The sequence below is a fragment of the Saccopteryx bilineata genome, chromosome 2, assembly GCF_036850765.1.
Source record: "Saccopteryx bilineata isolate mSacBil1 chromosome 2, mSacBil1_pri_phased_curated, whole genome shotgun sequence".
Lineage (NCBI taxonomy): Eukaryota > Metazoa > Chordata > Mammalia > Chiroptera > Emballonuridae > Saccopteryx > Saccopteryx bilineata.
This window is the reverse complement of record NC_089491.1, coordinates 76,136,200-76,158,668: the sequence shown is the minus strand read 5'-3', so window position 1 is coordinate 76,158,668 and position 22,469 is coordinate 76,136,200. Positions and strand designations below refer to the sequence as shown.

Below are 22,469 nucleotides of genomic sequence, written 5' to 3'. Positions count from 1 at the left end.
TCTACCTCTCAGAGATGGGGGAAACAATGATCACTTTGTAAATGATACTTGATCAGTGACTACATCTGATATATTGAGGAGCACTATAATATGAACAGCAGCGAGGCTGTTGTGGTTATGATTCTAAAGTCACAACAAAGATTTGCATCTGTGGTTTGTGAAATCAATTTCATTACTTTACAATCACCGTGTAGATGTGCAGAAGGGCACAGCTTTCTTGCATGGAAGCTGATGAAGAGTAAAGGAGTTTCTGGCAAATGGCAAAAAGGTAACATCTGGTGGGAAAACCATCCATCCAAGTTTCACGACAAGCTGCTCCAGGGGCTGTGTCGATGTGATCACTTATCTGTTTGTGTAAAATGAATGAACTGACCTGCCATCTTGCATGCCTCCAGGACAGTGCCATCCTTCATATTCCTTCAGCCCAAGCAAGCACAACACATGGAAGAAGGGCATTTGGCACCCACTGTCCCCAGGGTCTTCCTCCCCCACCATTTCTGGTTCCTTTCATGTGGAAAGAAGACCTCTTCCATCTTCCAAGCGGCTAGCAGTCACCAAAGGAGACACCCCACGGGGCTTTGATTCTACAGATCTTTTTGGAATGAAGCTTAGAACCCGAGGGAATGGCAAAACAGTAAGGATGGGGACCGTCTGGGATTTGATTTTGGAGTGCTTATTGAAAGATCAAAAGATAAAAATGAGTAATTCTAAGCACTGCAGAAAATGTTTTGATTCGTTTTTCTTCTTCTTTTCCAAATGAGAGGAGAGGAGAGAGACAGACTCCCACATGCATCCTGACCAGGATCCACCTGGCAACCCTCGTCTGGGGCTGATGCTCTGCCCATTTGGGGCCATGCTCACAACCAAGCTATTTTTAGCCGCTGAGGCAGAAGCTTCACCGAGCCATTCTCAGCACCCTCAGCTGATGCACTTGAACCAATCAACCCATGGCTGTGGGAGGGAAAGAGTGAGAAAGAAAGAGAGAAGGGGGAGAGGGAGAGGGAGAGGGAGAGGTGGAGAAGCAGATGGTCGCTTCTTCTGCGTGCCCTGAGTGAGAATTGAACCTGGGACATCCATATGCTGGGCCAATGCTCTACCATTGAGGCATCAACCAGGGCCTAATTTTGATTCTTATTGTGAGTTAGAGGCCATAGTTTCTTGCACAATCATGTAGTGCCTTATGTACAAATATTATAGTACTGTTTCACTTCATTAATTGTACTAATGGAGGTCATAAATAAACTGACTCACGCATATAATTTCTGCTTTGGTTCCTTTTGTAATCAAGACAGATAGGGAATGACCAGTGACCCTGGAATAGAATGAGATTAAGCAATCTACTTGGGTGTGGAAACCATGGCTTTGACCTTATTAGCACAGCATTCTAATCAGGCACACACTCATGAATGTGTGTGCGTGTGTTTCCCTGGACTGGTGTGCACTATAGATATACCAACAAAATAAGGATGTCTTTCTCCTAAACTGGGTCTATGAATGTATAAATCAACATTGATAAGTTGTGATTAGGTCCAGAAAATTTTTAAATTCCAATGATTTGGATATGGAAAATCTTGAGAAACATATTTAAACATTTTTCAGAATTAACAAGAGCTTACTGGAAAGACTTTAACCAATTGCTAATAAGCCAATTTTGTTCATATTTTGTTCTCTGTTGATTTCAGGTTTATCCATCCTCCGTGTACAGAAATGGAACAGACATTATTTATAATGTAAGCATAGTTTGAGAGAATTGCTAAATTTTTTGTATTTATGATGTAAAACAGTGAATCTATTTTTTTGTCTTTTATAAATTTCTCTTAAAAACCTGGTTTGAAATTTGTGCTTGAGGCTTAGATGGTCAGAAAAAAATAAAAACGCTTTTTTGTTTATCCCATTTTTTAATTGCTCATTTTTACAAGGAATTGTTCTGTTTGCTATCTTGGTGTTTGTTTTTTCTTCATTGTTGTTTATTGATTTCCTCAGTATCATGGGATAGTCTCCTTGCACCTAGCGGAGGACACTTCTCTAATTCACAAAAGGAAGACCCCAGTATCTGTTATTAGCCAGCCACAGAAGACAATTGAAGTGGCAGAACCGCCTCAAGCAGATAAGGCAGAATCCACAACCAACTCACACTTCCCCAGACAGGTATGAAAATCTTTTTACTTCCTATTCACCTTACAGCAAGCTGTTTCCTGGGCCATAAAACAGTTTTCAAGCTTGGGGATAGTTTTCTTAACACAAATACTACTCAACAAATGAGGACCTAAAGGGAGTAAGTATGCCATCAATGTACATTAAGTCAAATCTCAATTGCCTTTACTTCCCATAGAGCCATTTGACCTCATTTCCAAGGAACTGTACACTGGAATTGAAAGGACTCTTGCATTTCGAAGAAAACCTCCAAAAGCTCTATAAGTGCAATGGGATTGCCTGGAAAGCGTGGAGCCCCCAAACAAAGGTGGGTCACAGGCTGAGCAACCAAACACCTTTATTTGCAGTGTGCCCAGTGATAAAGTAGCAAAGAGGAAATGATCTGTCGACTCTTGCTATATCTGTCTGCTCTTATTACACTTTGAAGGAAAAGAGGAAAAAAATCACCCAAGTGGCGTTTTCAAAATGACAACATATGTTAGTTATATCAATACAATTTAAGATATATCTAAATCAGAAAATACATTAGTTATATCAATACAGTTTTAGAATTTAAGGAAGAAAAAATGCATTAGTTATAACAATACAATTTAAGAAGCATTTGTTTAATTGTCAGAATGTCAGAGGTTTAAAGTCATTGCTGCCTTCAGTAGTGTTTTCTGTAAGAAGCGGCTGCTTTTCTGGAGGTGGCGTACTGGGATTCAAGTTGAGCTCTTTTCTGGTGACAGACTTTGTCTATTCAAATTAAGGGACTCATGGGACTCTTTGTGCTGACATCATGAAGACCAATATGATGTGAATACAGACAATTGTTTTCCAGGAGCTGGAAGACAAGTCCTGTCCAGCCGGGTGGCACCATCACTCCGGCTACTGCCACTCCTTGATCACAGAACAGAGAGGCACATGGGAGGCAGCTGCCCAAGCTTGCCGGAAACAGTAAGAAACCTTGTTTCACATTTGACTGATGTTTTCTTTTCCATTGTCTTTTTACTTTCTCATGGAACTGTTGGCTGCTTCATTCATTCAAGATTCGAGTGTCTAATACCTACCTGGCTTTGTTTTAGGAGCCCAGAGAGAGTTCTGTAGTTCAGGAGGGATTTGGAATGGACCTTTGATTCAGTTTTTTAATGGTAAAGCTGTATCATTGCCACATTTCTGTTGCCTTGCTTCTCTATCTCAATCTTTAGGAGACAGTCGGGATCTTTTCTGAGTCAGTAGCATTGTAGATTCTATCTTTTTATTGTTTTTGTTTTTACTAAATTGAATTCCTGCCTGGCCAGGTGTGGCACAGTGAGTAGAGCATCATTCTGGGATGCTGAGGACCCAGGTTTAAAACCCCAATTGAACGTAGGCTCATCAGTTTGAGCACAGGGTTGCTGGCTGAGCTTGGGATCATAGACATGACCCCATGATTGCTGGCTTGAGCCCAAAGGTCATTGGCTTAAAGGCTAAGGTCACTGTCTTGAGCCCAAGATCTCTGGCTTAAGCAAGGGGTCACTGGCTTAGCTGGAGCCCCCCTGGTCAAGGCACATATGAGAAACAACCAATGAACAACTAAGAGTGCCACAACTATGAGTTGATACTTCCCATCTCTCTACCTTTCTGTCTTTCTCTGTCTACATCTCTCTTTCTGTCTCTCTGGCTAAAAAAATAATTCCTGCTCATTGACTTGAAAATATATAGCAATGAAAGGTCTTATAACTTCATACCTATGACAATGTAAGAGACACTGATGATTATGAAACCAGACAAGTTAGAGGGTCATTAGGTAATGGAATACTCAATGAAGGATGACTTGTGGTCAAGTAATGACAACAAAATTTACCTAGTCCAGAAGGACTTTAAAAATCATAAGTATCCCTCACCCTCTTTTTTTTTTTTTTTTTTTTTTTTGTCTAACTGAATATTATCCTAAAACAATGCAGTTAGACTATATGACCTATGGCTGGAAATTCAAATTAGAGAAATCCCTGGTGAATATCAGTCAGATCTTGTACTTTATTAAATTTAAAAAGTTATGCTCTCTAAAAAAACTAGTAAAAAAAATGAATGGGCAAACCACCTTTGGGAAAAGCTAATCTCAAATCATACATCTGATAAAGATCTCAAATCTTGAAAATACAAACAACTCCTACAAATCAATTACAAATAGACAACCTGAAAAAATTTAACAAATGACTTGAGGAGCTCACAGAGAAAGATACACAATTCACAATTGGTCATTATGTACATAGAAAAGTGCATGTTCACCAGGTTTGAACACTGAGGAAATGAAGATTAAAATCACAGTGAAATACCACTTCACACCCACTAGAATACCATGTATTATTGAGCAAATGGTATTATAATGTATTGTTGGTGGGTATATTAAATGGTACAACAATTTTGTAGAACTGTCTGGCAGGTTCTTTGAAAGTTACATGCCTCTACCCTGTGATCTAGCAATTCTATCTCTAAGAATTTGCCCAAGAAGAATAAAATATGTTAAAATAAAATGATATTCACAATAATTTTATATCAATCTTTTTCATAATGATAATAGTTTGTCCTTTTGCTATTTATTTATTGAAGTTCTTTATATTTTTTTCACCTAAAGGGAATACTGTAGATAAATATTTTTGATAAATTATTTTATAAACAATAAAATGGAATGAACTTCTGAAACCTCCAATGATATGGATAAAGCTCAAAGACATGTAAAGAGGAAGCAACCCAACAAAAAAAATATATAATGTATAATTTTATTTAAATAAAATTAAAAAACTAATCTATTAGTTGGTGTTAGAAATAAAAAGTAGTTATCACTAGCAGGAATAGGGCAACTAGTAAATAGACGAGTGATACAAGTCAGCGTCTTTATTGAATACTTTAAAATGTATACATTTTATTGTATGGAAATTATACTTACATTTAAAAAAAGCTAATAGAATATTTTTAAATATATCTTAAAAGTGGTCAAATCAGCCACCCTTTTCTTCATGAAAAGGGTGGCTGATTCTTACTTATTCTTCATGAATAAGTAAATTTCATGCCCTATGTAAAACAAAAGTTAGCCTAACGGTTAGTCAGTGGTTTTCAAGTCTTTGTTGATGAGTTGGTGGTATAAAATAAGTTTTGAAAAAAATCCTAGGAATATTCCTTGTTTAAATACATATATTCCCGTAATACTATTTGTTAAAGAACAAGTAAGACATTTTTCCAAAAAATAAATAAATAAATAACCAAACGTTCTTGTTGTATATCATTCAGTTGGCCCTGGCTCCTGGTGACTAGGAATAAATGATGCCAACAATATCCTGTTCTCAACAGCCCTGCTCAGCTCCTGAAGACTCATGTCTATGGTTTCTTTTTTTGTGTTTTTCTGAAGCTGGAAACGGGGAGGCAGACAGACTCCCGCATGCGCCCGACCGGGATCCACCCGGCATGCCCACCAGGGGGCGATGCTCTGTCCATCTTGGGGCGTCGCTCTGCCACAATCAGAGCCATTCTAGCGCCTGAGGCAGAGGCCACAGAGCCATCCTCAGTGCCCAGGCAAACTTTGCTCCAGTGGAGCCTTGGCTGCGGGAGGGGAAGAGAGAGACGGAGAGGAAGGAGAGGGGGAGGGGTAGAGAAGCAGATGGGCGCTTCTCCTGTGTACCCTGGCCGGGAATTGAACCCAGGACTCCTGCACTCCAGGCCGACGCTCTTCCACTGAGCCAACCAGCCAGGGCAACCTATGGTTTCTTCTATGAAGTCAATCCATCTCATATTTGGGCTTCCTCTTTTCCTATTGCTTTCTGTTTTTTCCAGCTCACTGCCTTTTCCAAAGAACCCTGCTCTCTCATGATGTGCTCAAAGTAGAATAGCTTCAGTTTCATCATTTTTGCCCACAGTGATGTTTCAGGCTTAATTGCTGTAGGACCCACTTGTTTGTCTTTCTGGTGATTCAAGGTCTAAATGTCTAGTGGTTTTCAAATGACGGTGCAAGGAACTTTGGAGGTCTTAATGAAGCTTTACTTGATTCTTAATGTTATAAAAAAAATAAGGACAATGTGTATTGAGTGAAATCTTTCCATCATTCATCAGTGTTGGTATAAGGTTGCCAGCTATCTTTTCTTAGAAGGATTACTGTTTATTTTGTGATTATGATCTTCTAGGTTTTTGGTATCAAAAATTAATTCTATGTCAATTTATAGTAATTGTTTATGGTTTCATGTTAACAATCCTGTATTTGTTCTCCAATATCTCTATTTATTTTATTTTATTGATCCATCTAATTGCAGCTTTGTATGGTAAGACTAGTTATAAAGGGGTTCTTCATATACCTATTACTATTATACAATTCATTTATCCCAGTTATAAATTAAGCCCAAATTAATTTAAAAGCCTAGCTACTTCCTTGTGTATTTGATCTAATATTTCATCTACAACCTGATTTGAAGCAACTTCACACCATGATCCATTTACATTAGCCTGGCCTACTTCCACATGCCTTTTTATCAATAATGCCTTTCTTTTAGATTATTATTATTTTTTAGAGAGAAACATACATAGAGACAGAGACAGAGAGAGACAGAAAGGGAGAGAGATGAGAAGCATGAATTCGTAGTTGCGGCTCCCTAGTTGTTCATTGATTCCTTCTCATAAGTGCCTTGACCAGAGGGGCTCTAGCCGAGCCAGTGCGCTTGGGCCTCAAGCCAGTGACCATGAGGTCATATCTATGATCTCATGCTCAAACTGTTGACCCATGTTTAAGGCGGTGACCTTCAGGTTTTGAACCTGGGTCCTCAGTGTCCTAGGCTGATGCTCTATTCACTGCACCACCACCTGGCCAGGTATAGATTACATTTTATGGTTACAGAATTCTTTCACATATATCAACTTATTTGACGCTCCCATCACTTCATTGAGAAAAGCTGGTGTTTGTATCTACATTTCACTGTTAAAACAAAGTGATTCAAAAAAAGCAAAATCACTTGCTCATAGTTACACAAGAAAATAAATGTGTGAGAGGGCATAATTTTCTATTATACTCTCAAAAATAATTCCAGAAGTATAGGGGGATATCGCATATCAGGTATATTGACAAGGACACTTATATTAATTTTGTGTTGGGCTAACCTAAAGCAGGTTTTCAAAACTATTTGTTAATAATTTTATATTTTTCACAGCAAAGGCATAATAGGTTTTTAAATTAAATTATGAATCCTAAGTTTTTCTGGGGTTAGATTCAAAATAACTTCCCAGGGCAAACCCTAGGTACAATCATGTTCTGAATTTATAAATTTATTCATTCAATAATTTTTTATTTGAACACTTAACATAGACCAGACAGCACTTTTAAGTACAATGCCCTAGTGTTGACCCTACAACCCAGTACTTAAATCATTTCTCATTCATCAATGAGCTTCAGAGATATAGACACCATAACTCTTCACATGGCAAGTCCTTACACCCTGCATTTTATATCAGTAAAGTTGTCATAGAATCCTGATAATTTTCTCCCACATAACACTTCCCACAAAGCTCTAAAAGTTGCTAAATTTGAATTACAGAATTTAGCTTTCACCGAGTTGATGTCTTACTATGGGTTCAATTAAAAAGTTCTCTGGACCTAAATGTACTAATAGGAGTGACAAGCATTATTTGCTAAATGCATATATGAAAACATAAATGGTATTTTAAAATAGTATAAATAGGTAAATATTTTGGTCTGAAATAAACTGTTATCAAATCTATTATAATGATATAAAATTCCTATCTCTCCTGTTAATTCAAGATTAGTGATCATATCTAGCAAATCAAACATGAAATAAGCTGAGTTATTTTGAGGTTATTTTTTATAAACTCTGGTCTCTAAATTGTTTTAAGCTATAGGACTGGCTTCTTTTTAGACATAAAATTGAGAAAGCTTTCATAATAGAAAGTTTTTCATCATATTTTATAAAATGACTAATTATGTATCTGTCGATATATAATTTTTTTTCTCAAATTATACTTTGTCTAGTTACCAAAGTGGTCCAGAAATTAAAATATATATCAATACTATTTCTTATAGTTTTTCAGGGTATATAAGAGAGGCAAAGAAAATAAATATGCTATGAGGTTTTTCAAATACCATAAAATCTTATAATTTGAAAATTTTAATTGAAAGAATAAGTATAAATATTTGATCTGATTTTATTGGTATGATACTTCAATACACATTTTATTTCAGAAGGACAACAAGAATGGTTACCCCAAGAATAGTTAACACTACTTACAGGCATTTCAGAAACTGTAGCTGTAGATAAAAAGCAAACTAAAAGAAAAATACAAGATCTATTCCTTTGGATTACTCATTGTTAGAGGAACCTGTTTAGGAGGCAAGGTACCTCCTCAGTATAATTCTTCTCTGAACCCCAGTTTTTTCCTTATCATTCAACATGTTTTCATTTACCCTATGGGCCTCCCTGCTTCTCTTCACCCATTACATTGCAGGTTCGTTTTGTTCTCTTTTTCTTCAACCTTTACAGCTTGAAAAAAAAATATTCCTCTGGGAATTATCAGTTCCTTCTGTGATATAAAATTTATCATTTCAACAGTTTATAACCTGAATGTTTACCTTCTTATGAAACATGTTTACAAGATGGTTTTAAATTCTATAATCAGAATTAATATGCATCTAGTATGTCTCTGACTTGGTCTCAGGGACCATTATTCAATTTTGGGCTATGTTTCCCAGGGCAACCTTGCTACCTGAATGTCTTTTACAAAGGGTCATTTATAGCACCTATGTTTCAAGAACAGCGAATTTTACTTTATCCCTTGTCCCTAATCAGATCATTAGCTCAAGCCAATCTTTATCTCCAGCCTCCTTTCCTGCCCATTGGTGTTTTATTATTTTTCTAACCCAGAGGAGCCAGACTGCTAGATTGGGTATTTCTTGACTTTACATATTATAATCTCATCTGCTCATTTCCTTAGGTAGCCATTGTATATTTGATAATTCTATTATTATACATAATTATCTTTGCAACCATTTTGTTTTTCCACATAGTGTCTGGAACCCCTGCTGAACCTATCCTCAGAGTTACTCTGAACTCTATCTATACTTAATCAAAAAGTTTCAAAAAAGTATATGTGTATCTCTATAATTACAAAAATTAAGGTTTCTATTTTAAATACTACATTTTGAACGATTTGAAATTTCAAAGCTGTCAAGAGATTTTATTTGCATGTACGTCTTTTGTATTTTATTTTTATTTCTCTTTATGTAAATATCTACCTATCTAATGTCCACCATACCATATATATATATATGTATATATATATATGAACTTAAAATAAATGAGAGTTTTACAAAATAATCAACATACAAATGCCTAACTATTTCTTTTGTAAGTAAATATGGTCTCACATTTTACCTACTCTAAACACAGCTATTTGCTCATCTTGATCTTTTGGAACTTTTTGTTTCTCTGAGGGTCCAAAAGGAAATAAAATTTGCTCTTAATTAGCTAAAATGGATTTTACAGTCTCTTTTAAAGATAGTTTTAATAATCTTAAAGCCAGAGATATTAAATAAAACCTGTACTTGCTGATGATGAAGATGAGAGTCTGTCATTACATTTATAAGGGAATTAGGTGCAGAGCAGAGAGTGGAAGCCAGGTCTCCCGTACTCTGTCCCATGTACCACACAGACTGAGGAAGTCCCTCAAGCCTCTCTTTGGTCTGTCTATATTTCACACATATTATATACTCTGTGTTCTAACCCTCAGCACATTATAATTACTGTATTGGATGTGAGGGGTCAGAGAAAAGGTGTGCTATTGTATCTGCTGAACTGTCAGTCAAGAGTTGAGAGTAAGTCATGAAGTCGGAGACAAATCACAAAACCCAAATTCAGCAGCTGAAGGCCATTCAGAACAGGAGTAAAGAGCCTTACATATCTCAGAAGGTGTAGAAGTACCACAACATTATAAAACAGTAGAGTACTGGAATTGGTAAGGAAACAAATCATTAAGCAACACATAAATTATATTCACGATATGTGATCTAGAAAAGCCAAGAAATGGATCTGAAGTTTGGAAAGACACAAACAAAATGAATAACATTCAATTCTACAATATTCTAAACTTATACAAGGGTTACTTATTTTGTTTTCTATTCTTCAAAATATCAGTGGATATTAACCAGGCAAGAAGAACATGGTGACTTTGTTTCATGTTGGAAACTTACAGTTCTAAAAAAAAAAGGAGAAAATAAAATAATTATCTATTGGCTTTTACTTGACACATTTTTAAAGAGCTTTTAATGAGCACTCCTGGGGAATTAGAAACAATCAAATATTGCTTATAAGAATAATTCAGCTAGCTGTGAAAATAATTCATAAAGAGTTATCATGCCTATTAGAATGTCTATCATCGAAAAGACAAGAGATAAATTCTGGTGAAGATATGGAGAAAAGGAAACTGTTTGCACTCTTGGAGGAATTGTAAGTTGGTGCAGCCACTGTGGAAAACAGTATGGAAGCTCTTCAAACAATTAAAAACAGAGCTACTATACAATACAGCAATTCTACTTCTGGGAATATATTTGAAGGCAACGAAACACTGTACTGAAGAGATATCTATACACTCTTGTTTATAGCAGCCATGTTTGCAATACCCAAAATGTGGAAACAATCTAAGTGTTCATCACAGGCTGAATGGATAAAGAAGTTGTGATATATATACACAACAAAACATATTCAGCAAAAAAGAGGACACCTTGTCATTTGTGACAACATGGATGAATCTTGAGGGCAGTAAGTCAGAGAGAGGCAAGAATTGTTGGATCGCATTTATATATAGAATCTAAAGAACAAAAGCAAAAATTGTAGAAAAAGAGATCAGATTTGTGGTTATCAGGGGCAAGATGTGGGATGTGGGAATTGGATAAAGGCAGTCAAAATATATAAACTTACATTTGTAAGATAAAAAGTTTGTTGATTGTAGTTAACACTAATATATGGACTAGTTAAAAGTTGTTAAGAGAGTTCTCATCACAAGGGAAAATACCATTTTTCCCTCTTTTCTGGTATATATAGGACATGATGATGCTAACTTACTGTGGTAACCATTTCATGATATATGTAAGTCAAGTCATTATGGAATATACTGTAAAGATATAAAAATTCTATTTGGGATATATATATATATATATATATATGTATGTTTTTAAGAATAGGTGCTTTAACTTCTACAAAACATACAAAGGCTTGACAGTGAGGCCATGCTCATGTCACTGAGTGTGATGAAAAGACTATAGTTATCGGGGTATTGGACTAAACACACCAAACTCAAAATGTAGTAATATCATCTGAATTGTTTGTGCTATGTTACTGATCAAATTAAATAGATAATTGCCTAGTTTATGCTTTTTAGAGATAAACTTCCTATGAGAGGAATCTTTATAAGCAAGCAGTTGCTGATTTTCTAAAAAGATATGTAAAATCTATTGAATTTGCATTTAAAGCCCAGACAGTATAATAAAATGTTACTTTCTTTGCTGGTCACTTACTCCACCCTGCAAATACTCATTAAATTAAAAAAATATAGTATATTAAAATCTTGGATAGTTTTTCTCCATATGTACTTTTTCTATTTTGCCCTGTTTGATTTCTGTTATGCATGTCATATCAGCAGATTATTTTTTTTTTGACAAAGAGAGAGTCAGAGAGAGGGACATATAGCAACAGATGGACAGGAAGGGAGAGATCAGAAGCATCAATTCTTCATTGCAGCTCCTTAGTTGTTCATTGATTGCTTTCTCATATATGCCTTGACTGCGGGGGCTACAGCAGACCGAGACGCCTTGCTCAAGCCAGTGACCATGAGCTCAAGCCAGAGACCTTGGGCTTCAAGCCGGCGACCTTTGGGCTCAACCCAGTGACCATGGAGTCATATCTATGATCCCAAGTTCAAGCTAGCGACCCCGCGCTCAAGCTGTTGAGCCTGCGCTCAAGCTGGATACCTTGGGGTTTCGAGTTTGGGTCCTCCGCATCCCAGTCTGACGCTCTATCGACTGTGCCACAGCCTGGTCAGGTTCAGCAGAAATGTTGAACTCCTTGTCACTGACTATCTCATTTTCATTCATTTGCTTGTAGTGACCTGGGCAGCCTTGTAACTGTCCTCTCCAGGCAGCATATGCGGTGGCTCTGGGACTTCAGTGGAAGGAAGCCCTTCTGGATAGGCGAGTATCTGTGCTACACTGCGGAGGAGACAAGAACACCAAAAGAACGTCTCTCTTCCACGGACCGAGTGATTGTGGTTTATAATAACAGCAGTGTTAGATGGTTGGACAGTTTATCTTTTAAACTCATCTTTACTACACAATATTTTCATTTTTAGACCTCTATGTCAAAGAAATAATAAAGGATGTGGGTCTATTCATGGGTAAGAGAATTCAACAAACAGTATTTCTAAAAGTAAAAAATTAGAAATAGCTATAAATTGGTGGTTAAATATAGTATAGCCATGTGAAAGAATATTTAATATTTAGTGCTTTATATAAGGATTAAATATTAAAGACATGACAAAATTGCCTGTATATTAATATTCAATAAATATCTATTGGATAAATATTATACATAAAGTATATCATGTATTGCATTTGTGACAAGGTATTAAGTAAAAAGGCAGAGTACACAACTGTATAAAGCATAAAATAACATGAAATAAAAAATTTATATACATGAGATATATGTATACTTATATATACATATAATACATATACATACATATATTAAAATCAATATGTCAAAGCATTAGAAATGTTTAACCTGATTGAGAATTATAGATTATCCTTGGTTTTCTGAAGTTTTAATATTCCTACATTTTTTAACAATAATACAAATCCTCTCAAGCCATTATAGAAACACTACTAAACTTATTTTTTAGGAACACTACTAAACTTATTCTTGGCTTCTTAAGATCTCTTTACTACTCACTCAGTCTCTAAATTCTGAAATTATCTGAAAGTATTAAGTTACGGCTAGAGATAAGTTTTTTTTGTATCTACAACAAATGATTTCAGGGCTTTATCCCCACAAGGTACATAGGCATAGCGTGACCTGATCAATAATTCAAGGAAACAATCTAAAACAAGGTAGGTTATTTCTAACCAAAAGTACTTCATTTTATTCTACCCAAAAATATCGACAGAATCAGCTGGGAGAAAGTTGTATGCTATGTAACTGAGATTATTTTCATGGTCACATTTGGTTTGAAAGATGTCAGATAATGCGATTGTAGGGAATCCTTTTCTCACTTAATTTTTTTTATTTCTTTATAAAAGAGAGTGAGAGGAGGGAAATCTTCTTTAAGAAAAATTGCAAGAGCTTTTTAACATTAAAGTGTAATTTGCAAAAATTGTCAGTGGGAGTGAGGCAAGTTGAGAAAAAGCTGCTTTTTGTTAGAATTGTCACAGATTGAAAAAATATTAACCTTCAGAATAAAAATACTACATAGTAAGCTACCTTCACATAGAAAAACCAAGATGTTTAAATAAGAGTGAAGAAGAACCAGAGACAAGAGTGTGTTTGTGTCCTTGTGATAGAAGTTCTGCCTATTGGATAATATAAATAAGGACTGCCATTTATTAAATGCCTGTATATGCATGTGTTTCACGTGCATTATCTTATTTCATCCTCAAAATAGCACCAGATATACTATTTTTATTCCAATTTGTAGATGGGGAAACCAAAACCCAGAGTGGTTAAGTAACCTGCCCAGAGATACTCAATGAGCACATGCAGGAGCAAGGATTTAATTTGGGGTCTGCCTGACCCCAAGCCTGTATGCTTCGCTGTGCCTTGTAGGACCCCCAGGTCCTAGTCCATGCTTTAGAATGTAGGCCCATGTTTGCATGTGGTTATTGGGCTTAGAACAGTAGACTGATATAATATCCAAGTATAAGAGTAATAAAATCACTTGGCACATTCTTTTGGTTCACATTAGGTTTGAATGACAAAGTGCATGCTGGCCTCTGGGAGTGGATCAGCGGTGAGCCTGTCACCTTCACCAACTGGAGGAGAGAGCCCCCTCAACGTGCAAAGCCTGGCAAGAACTGTGTTTTGGTTCAAAAACAAGGAAAATGGCACACAAAGGACTGTAAGAAGGGTAAACCTCATAATTATGTGTGCTCCAGGAAGCTCGAAATGTAATTGGCCTTACAGGTGCCCAATGGGATTTCTCACCTATTTATTTACAGGATTTGTGCATATTGCTCAATAGATAACAAGGTGTCATGACTGACTTGGCACACCTTTATTTTATCAAAGTGTATGAGTGATTGATTGTATTTAGTTTTAAAAAGGAACATAAATGAATAGCTCCAGGGAGACTGATAAATGAACATTTTTACAGGAAGAGATGCAATTCTTACATCTTAATATTTTTCAAAATTAATACCTGATGCATTATATGGTAAAGGTTTACTTATTCTGGGAGACCACAACCCTGACCTTATTCCATATGTCAGTCAGTACCAATTTCATCGTCTTTGCCTTTTGGGGTCCCAATACTTCAAATGAGTCATTCTGAAGTCAATATCGCAGGTTTTCTACCATTTAGTCTGAGTGAAGCTCACCATACATAGTTCATTAAATCAAGGTTGAACTGCAAAGGTTGCTTTGTCCCTTTGGAGCCCTTTAAAATGTGAAATCTGAAATAAGAGGCTGTGGATCAGAAGGAGAATCCTCTGGTGAAAAAGGAAAGCTTTAGATGGAAGAATCTTGTGTATAGAAGCTCATCTGCAAAGCTCTTAGTTCAGGTAAGAATTCAGAGGCTGCTTGTGCTTTCGAGGTCTAACCACCGCTACTCATGAGAAAGATCTCCTTTTGCAATAAGAATGTTGGCAGTGTGCCATTCCAAGGCTAATGATTGGATTTCCCCAGCCTTACAGAGACATGAGAAATTTGAAGTAACGTGAGACTCTCTATTCATTTGTGTTTATAGTAATGACAGGATTTCTCAAGGGCATTTAGAATAAAAAGAATAAATAAATGATGGTTAATATATGGAAGAAAAATACTGCTTCCTCAAAAGTGTCCCAATGAACTATGCTGATGAACAAAGAAAAATAATACAGAAAACAAAGCCTTTGGAAGCCTATTTTCTCAGAAAGGATTTTGATACAATTTGAGCTCTTAAATCTTTAATTGTAGAAATGCCATGTTAACCTGATTTGCTAATGTAAAGGTACCTTATTAATTTAAAATGTCAACTGAGTGAAACATTTTTATAGCAATGAAGCATGTTGCAGACTTCTAAAAACTCCCTTCTGAAATCAAGGTTTAATTACAGGAAATTTGAAATTTATTTCTCAAACATTTACTAAAAAATTTCCTGTTTTTATAATCACTAAAAAAACATGGTTGTGCTAAATGTAACTTGCTATATGAGCACCAGTGTAACTTCAGAATCAAAGGCAGCTTGCCAAGAAGACCAAAGCTTCGGTGCAGGCCTTGTTTTAATAATGTTTTAGTGAAACAAACAAGGAAAATACTGAAGAAATTATGTCAAATTTCTGGATATAAAACATGACAAGCTTGTTTTACTTCTGTTCATTTATTAAGAGTTTGGTTAATTGAAATATTTCTACAGAGAGACTGGGATAAATAAGATTTAGACATTCTAACTCTTAATAAAGTTAAAGATCATGGTGGAGTCAGAAGGCTCCTTACCTTAAATATCACAAGTAGGCTCCAGACTGGCATTACCTACATGTCTCCTGTATCACACACGCAGTCTCTGGTGTTCTGTCAAAAGATGCAAAACCCACCTTTGTACCAGCTGCACACGCCTCTGATCCACTGGCCTCTGCAGTGTGAAAAGGTGTGGTGCCACGTAAAGAAACAACGAGCTGTTTACCTACAGGGTTCCACATCCTAGGAGGGAAAGTAAAAGTTCAAGGAATGAAGAATTCAAGGGTCACTCCTTCCTCCTGGAGCTCTAGAGCTACATTAACTGTTTAAAACTGAAAATCCAGCACCATGGCAACTATGTAAGACCTGTTAGGCATGGTAGATTTTATTATACAATGGATAGAGCTGCAATGACAGTAATATTTAAGTATAATTGCAATGTCAGCACAAAGAGGGACTGTTTTGATTTTTTTTATAGAAATTAGAAATACAATAAGAATGTTTAAAAATATTCCTGAACAGGAAAGCATTAATCGAATTGTAAAATCCAAGTCGTTGAAAAAAGATAGAAATAAAAATTCAGGTGCCTGACCTGTGGTGGCGCAGTGGATAAAGCCCAGACCTGGACTTTTTTTTTTTTTTTTTCTTTTTTCTGAAGCTGGAAACGGGGAGAGACAGTCAGACAGACTCCCGCATGCGCCGGACCGGGATCCACCCGGCACGCCCACTAGGGGCGAAGCTCTGCCCACCAGGGGGCGATGCTCTGCCCCTCCAGGGTGTCACTCTGCCGCGACCAGGGAGCCACTCTAGCGCCTGGAGCAGAGGCCAAGGAGCCATCCCCAGCGCCCGGGCCATCTTTGCTCCAATGGAGCCTTGGCTGCGGGAGGGGAAGAGAGAGACAGAGAGGAAGGAGGAGGTGGGGGTGGAGAAGCAAATGGGCGCTTCTCCTATGTGCCCTGGCCAGGAATCGAACCCGGGTCCCCCGAACGCCAGACCGACGCTCTACCGCTGAGCCAACCGGCCAGGGCCCAGACCTGGACTATTGAGGTTGCCAATTTGAAGCCCTGGGCTTGCCTGGTCAAGGCTCATAGAGGAGTTTGATGCTTTCTGCTCCTCCCCCTTCTCTCTCTCTAAAGTCAATAAAATAAATACATTTTTTAAAAACTCGGGCAAGTGTGGGTACAGGGCAATATTCATCAGGACCTTCATTTTTTTCTCAAGATTGAAGTTGCTTTAGCCTGACATGTGGGGGTGGGGTGAGAAGTCAGTGATTGTCATGGTCTTCTCCACCTTAACTGGTCACTGTCAGCATTCAGGTTCTTGCTGGAGCAGGAGGAAGGAAATGGAGTAATGGCAGAATGAGAACGGGGGATTATAGAGCAGGAAAAGAGAGAGACGACAGAGGGTTGAGTAAGAAGAGATGGTGACTGATGGTAGCTAAGAAGAAAAGCACCAGAAAGAAGGGCATGAAGCCACCCAGCTCCTCTCCCCACACTTGAATATCGACTCAGGAAATGATCCACTTTATCCAAGGGCATCAACCTAGCACAACAGTGTGTAGCTTTTCAGAATCTTGTGATGTTTACTCTTTAATAAAAAACATACATGTATTTAGCATATATTTGCTAAACATAAATGTGTAAAACATAACAATAATTATCTTGTCTCCTTCCAAGGAGTGGTAAAAATGATGACGAGGTGACATTTATTTACATTTCTGTTTTTGTTTATTTTAATACAGCCAAAAAGAATATACACATTTTCACTAACAATACAGTTCTGTATAATTTAAACCATAAACTGGTGCTGATTAATTTCTGCAACAAAGCAGCATACTAAATGTACTCTATCTACTGTTGTATCAAAATTTAAAAAATAAACATTTCTGAACCCCTGTTCCTTTAGTTTTTTACATTTTATATTCATTCTACCCATTCTAAGAAGGGACAGAGAGGAAAACTCAACATGTCTTTTTTTATTATTACTTTTAGATCAGCCTTTAGTGACATGGCTTCCACCCATTCACCCAGCCAGCCAGCCATTCATCCACCATTCATCCAACAAATATTGAATATGGAAGGGCAACCTTGCATAGCTCATATATGCACATTTCTCTAGTCTTTTTTTGAAGTGTGGAGCTCTTTATCAGGGAGAGCATTACAGAGGAAGTCAGTGGTTACATTATCCCTCTTCAGCCGTGGAGGGAAGCAGAAAACGATAGCGCAGCTCAGGCTGACTTTTGTTCTGTTCCTCTCCCGATTATAACACTGGGGTTAACTTCAAAGTTCTATTGGCTGCAGCTATCTGAAATTTCCTGTTTCCAGATCAAGTTGGGAACTAAAGTTTTCAAATCTAGCTAATTGTATTTGCAACAATAATCCCCCCCACACACACACACACACACACAAAAGACAGCAGTATGTCTCGCTGTGTCTTTGAGATTCCTGGAGTAACAGGAATAAAAAAAGAGAGTTTTGATGTCTCACTTGATATCCACATTGTACAACAGAGGGGAACAATGTCTGCAGAAGTTCAAGTGGGAAGAAACCACCTCTGGAACGAGGATCTTCGGGTTACTCCACATAGCTATTTCCACTTTGAACGAGTGGTTTTGTTGTTGTCAAGTAAAATATCTTTGAATGACGAGTATAATAAAATTTACTATATACTTGAAAACATTGTAAAGAAAAAAGATGGACACAAAAGCCACATATTGCATGTGGCCAGAATAGGAAAATCTATAAAGACAGAAAGTATTTTAGTGGTTCCCAGGTGGTGGGGAGAAGGGGAAATTGGGACTAATTGCAAATAGGTACTGAGTTCCTCTTTTGAGGGGAGGGGAAAGTTCTGGAATTAGGTAGTGTTGATGGTTGCACAACATAGTGAATATACTACAAACCATTGAACTATACGCTTTAAAATGATTAATTTTATGCTATAGGAAGTGTATCTTTTTTTTTAAAAAAAAGGGCTATTTAAAATTACCAAAAAATATATTTATTTTAGAAAGCTATAAATGAGTTGATGTATTTGACTCATCCAAGATATTTTTTCCAGTCCTTGCCCTGTGTCTCACCCAGGTTTGTTTTTATCTTTTTATATGGTTGGTTAAGGGGAAGAAAATGCTTATTTAACATATTTTTTTAATTCATAGTACTGCTTTATTGACTTTTCTTCTCTTTCCCCTCATTAATCATGGGAGAACTGTTACTGATGGCAGAGTGTGTCTGGATGTCTGTAATGTCCAGAATGTCATGATTTGCTTTAAATTAATTTTATAAGTCTTTAGAACAGAATCATACAGGAAATGAATATACTGTCCTCATAACTTACATATATAACTTCATATTTGAACATTTTTATAGGTCTTATATTCTACTAGGCAATAAAGTTTAGTTTACCTTAAGATGGAAAGGAACAAAATTAAAACAACACTTCCATTAAAGGCCTTGTGGTAACCTGCAATACTTTTTCCGAGCAATGAAGTACAAGTTTTATTTTTGCTTCTATCCCTCTCTGTATTTTTGCTTCCCAAAGGCATTCAATCCTAATTTACCCTACAGAAGAAAAATGAAAAAAAGTATACTATCCTAAAACTAGTTAAGATAAAGCTAGAGTGGCTTTATTAATATCAGAGTAAATTTTACAGCAAAGACTGTTACAAAATATAGAGGAGGTTATTTTATAAATTTAAAGGAGTCAATACATCAAGAAGACACAGTGATCCTAAACATATAGGTATCTAGTAACAAAGTTTAAAAATACATGAAGCAAAAACTGATACAACTGCAAGGAGAAATAGACAAATCTATAATTATAGTCAGAAACATTAATATACCTTTCATTTTTATTATTATTTTTTAGAGAAACATCAATTTGTTGTTCCACTTATGTATGCATTCATTGGTTGATTCTTTATGTGCCCCAGGAGGGGGCTGAACCCACAACCTTGGCATGATGGGACAATGCTGTAATCAACTAAGCTATTGGACCAGGGCTGATACACCTCTCTTAATAATAAATAGAACAGGCAGAAAATCAGTAAGGATATAGAGGTATGGGCACCTTAATTGACATTTATAGAACACTCCACCCACCAAGAGCAGATGCATTCTTCTCAAGTGCACACAGAACCTTTACCAGGGCAGACTGTTTCTGGGACATAAAATGGGTCTCGATAAATTTAAAATTATTCAAGTCACACAAAATATGTTCTCTGACCACAATGAAACTGAATTAGAAATTAATAATAGAAAAATCTCTGGAAAACCCCAAGTGTTTGGAATAAATTATAGACTTCTTTAACTGATGAGTTAAAGTAGAAATCAAAGTGAAAATGAAAAAAATACAGTGAACTGAATAAAAATGAAAACAGCATATCAAAGTTTGTGGCATGCCATTAAAGCCTTACTTAAGGAAGATTTAATAGGACTAAATGCCTATAATGAAGAAGAGAGGTCTGAATCTCGGCTTCAACATTAAAAAACTAGAAAAAGAAGAAAGCAGAAATAAGGAAATAAAAAATATTAGTGTAGAAATCAATAAAATAGAAAACAGAAAAAATAGAGAACATTAATGAAAGCAAAAGCTGTGTTTTTGAGAATATCGATAAAATGGGTAAATCTCCAACCAGGCTTATCAGGAAAAAATGAGAGAGGACACAGATTAACAATCTCAGGAATAAGAAGTTACATTAGGTGACATCACTATAGATTCTACAGCTACTAAATGAACAATAAGGAAATACCATAATCAACTTGTACCAATATATAAGTTAAATAAAATGGACAAATTCCTTGAAAAACACCAACTATCAATGCTCAATTTAAAAAAATCCACAGGTAACTTGAAATAAAAATTCTATAATTTTTACAAAAATTAAATTTATAGTTTAAAACTTTCTCAGTGAAAATTCCAGGTGCAGGTAACCTTACTATCATATTCTACAAATATTTAAGGAAGATATAGAACCAGTTTTACAAAACTCATCCAGAAAATGGCAGCAGAAAACCTACTTTCTTACTCATTCTATAATATAAGGCCACCATTACTCTGATACCAAACCATAATTATAACAAAAGAAAACCACAGGGCCATATCCAAAAATTCTAAACAAATTTTACCAATTCAAATCCAACAATATATACAAAAGGATAATATATCTTGACCAAGAAACTGTTAAGAGAATAACAACCTAGAGACTGGGAGAAATTTAAATGGCAGAGATTCGGACAGATACTTAACCAAAGGAGATATATAAATGGCAAGTAGGTGCCTGAAAATGTGTCAACATAGTCATTAAGGAGTTGTAAATTGAAGCTACAATAATAAGGTAATATTACACACCTATTAGAATGGCTGAAATTTTAAAAAACGACCGTACCAAATATTGGTAAGGATGTAAAGGAACTGGAAATCTCATACACTGCTGGTGAAAATATAAAATAGTTCAACCACTTTGGAGGACAATTGAGAAGTTTCTTAAAAATGGTAAATGCATAAAATCCAACCATTCTACACCTATGTATTTACCCACAAGAGGAAAAATGCGTATTTTTATTCTAAGACTTACACATGAATAGTCATAGCACCTTTATTTGTAACAATCAAAACTATACATAACCCGATGCCCATTTCATGTGAATGAACAAAAAAGTTTTAGTATATCCTTTCAAAGAAATTCTATTCAGGAATAAAGGCAAATGAGATATTGCTACCACAACTTGAATAATTTTCAAAATAATTATGGTGAAAGAAGCCTTACAGAAAAGAATACATGGTGTCTATGTACTCCATTTCTAGAAAATTCTAGAACGTGCAAACTATAGTGACAGGAGAAAATCAGATGTTATCTGTGAATGGGAGAGGTGCATGGGAAAGAACGGGGAAGGGAGAGATTGCAAGGGGCCACAGGAAACTTGGGAGTGATGGATTTGTTTACTACCTTGACTGGAGTAATAGTTTCACAGATAAACATATATACATAGATATGTCTAAGTCTACCAATTGTACACTTTAAATACATGTTTTTTTATTATATGTCAATCTCATACTTCAGTAAAGCTGTTTAAAGAAAGAAAATAATTTCTACAAAATGGTGGAAATTTTTCAAAAGGAAAAGTTACATGCATGAGGATATCTTTATTTTAGGGCATAAAAAATTGGAGCAACATTACATAATTTAAATATCCAATGAAAGATGAATGCTTAACAGAATATTATATTGCCATTATTAAAATAACAATTTTATCACATCATGTTAATTTAAAATAGCAGAATATAAAATAAGATACCATTTTAATAGCTATGTGGCAATGGGCAGACTGAGAGGGAAGAACAAGAGGCAGGTTTATATGTCAGTTCTACCACTTCCTGGCTGTGTATCCTAAATTCCCTGAACATAGGTTTCTCATCTATAAGATTTGGAAACCAATAACTTCCTGGAAAATTTGTTGTAACAATTAAATATGACACTATAAAGAATATGCCTGAGATATAGTAGGTACTCAATAAGAATAATGTTTTAAAAGCTATGAAGTCTCATAGGTATTGTATGAGAGAGAGAAAAAGAGATACAAACTACCGGAAGTGGGTGACAGCTTCCAACAGAGCTTGTCCTCACCCTTAAGCATGGAAGGAGGAGCTAGGGGTGGGAGAGTTGGAATT

The 22,469-nt window shown here is 36.1% G+C and overlaps 1 protein-coding gene across 1 annotated transcript in view; it reads left to right on the top strand.

Moving 5' to 3' along the window:
- The window catches only part of FREM1 (FRAS1 related extracellular matrix 1), a 175,258-nt gene extending 157,570 nt beyond the window's left edge, over nt 1–17,688 (top strand). The window contains exons 31-37 of the mRNA XM_066257282.1: nt 396–634; nt 1,683–1,730; nt 1,984–2,148; nt 2,333–2,461; nt 2,975–3,090; nt 12,264–12,349; nt 14,116–17,688. Coding sequence (XP_066113379.1) covers nt 396–634; nt 1,683–1,730; nt 1,984–2,148; nt 2,333–2,461; nt 2,975–3,090; nt 12,264–12,349; nt 14,116–14,321 — 989 coding nt within the window. The 3' untranslated portion in view covers nt 14,322–17,688. The remainder of the gene's footprint in view (nt 1–395; nt 635–1,682; nt 1,731–1,983; nt 2,149–2,332; nt 2,462–2,974; nt 3,091–12,263; nt 12,350–14,115) is intronic.
- The last annotated feature ends 4,781 nt before the right edge of the window (nt 17,689–22,469 follow it).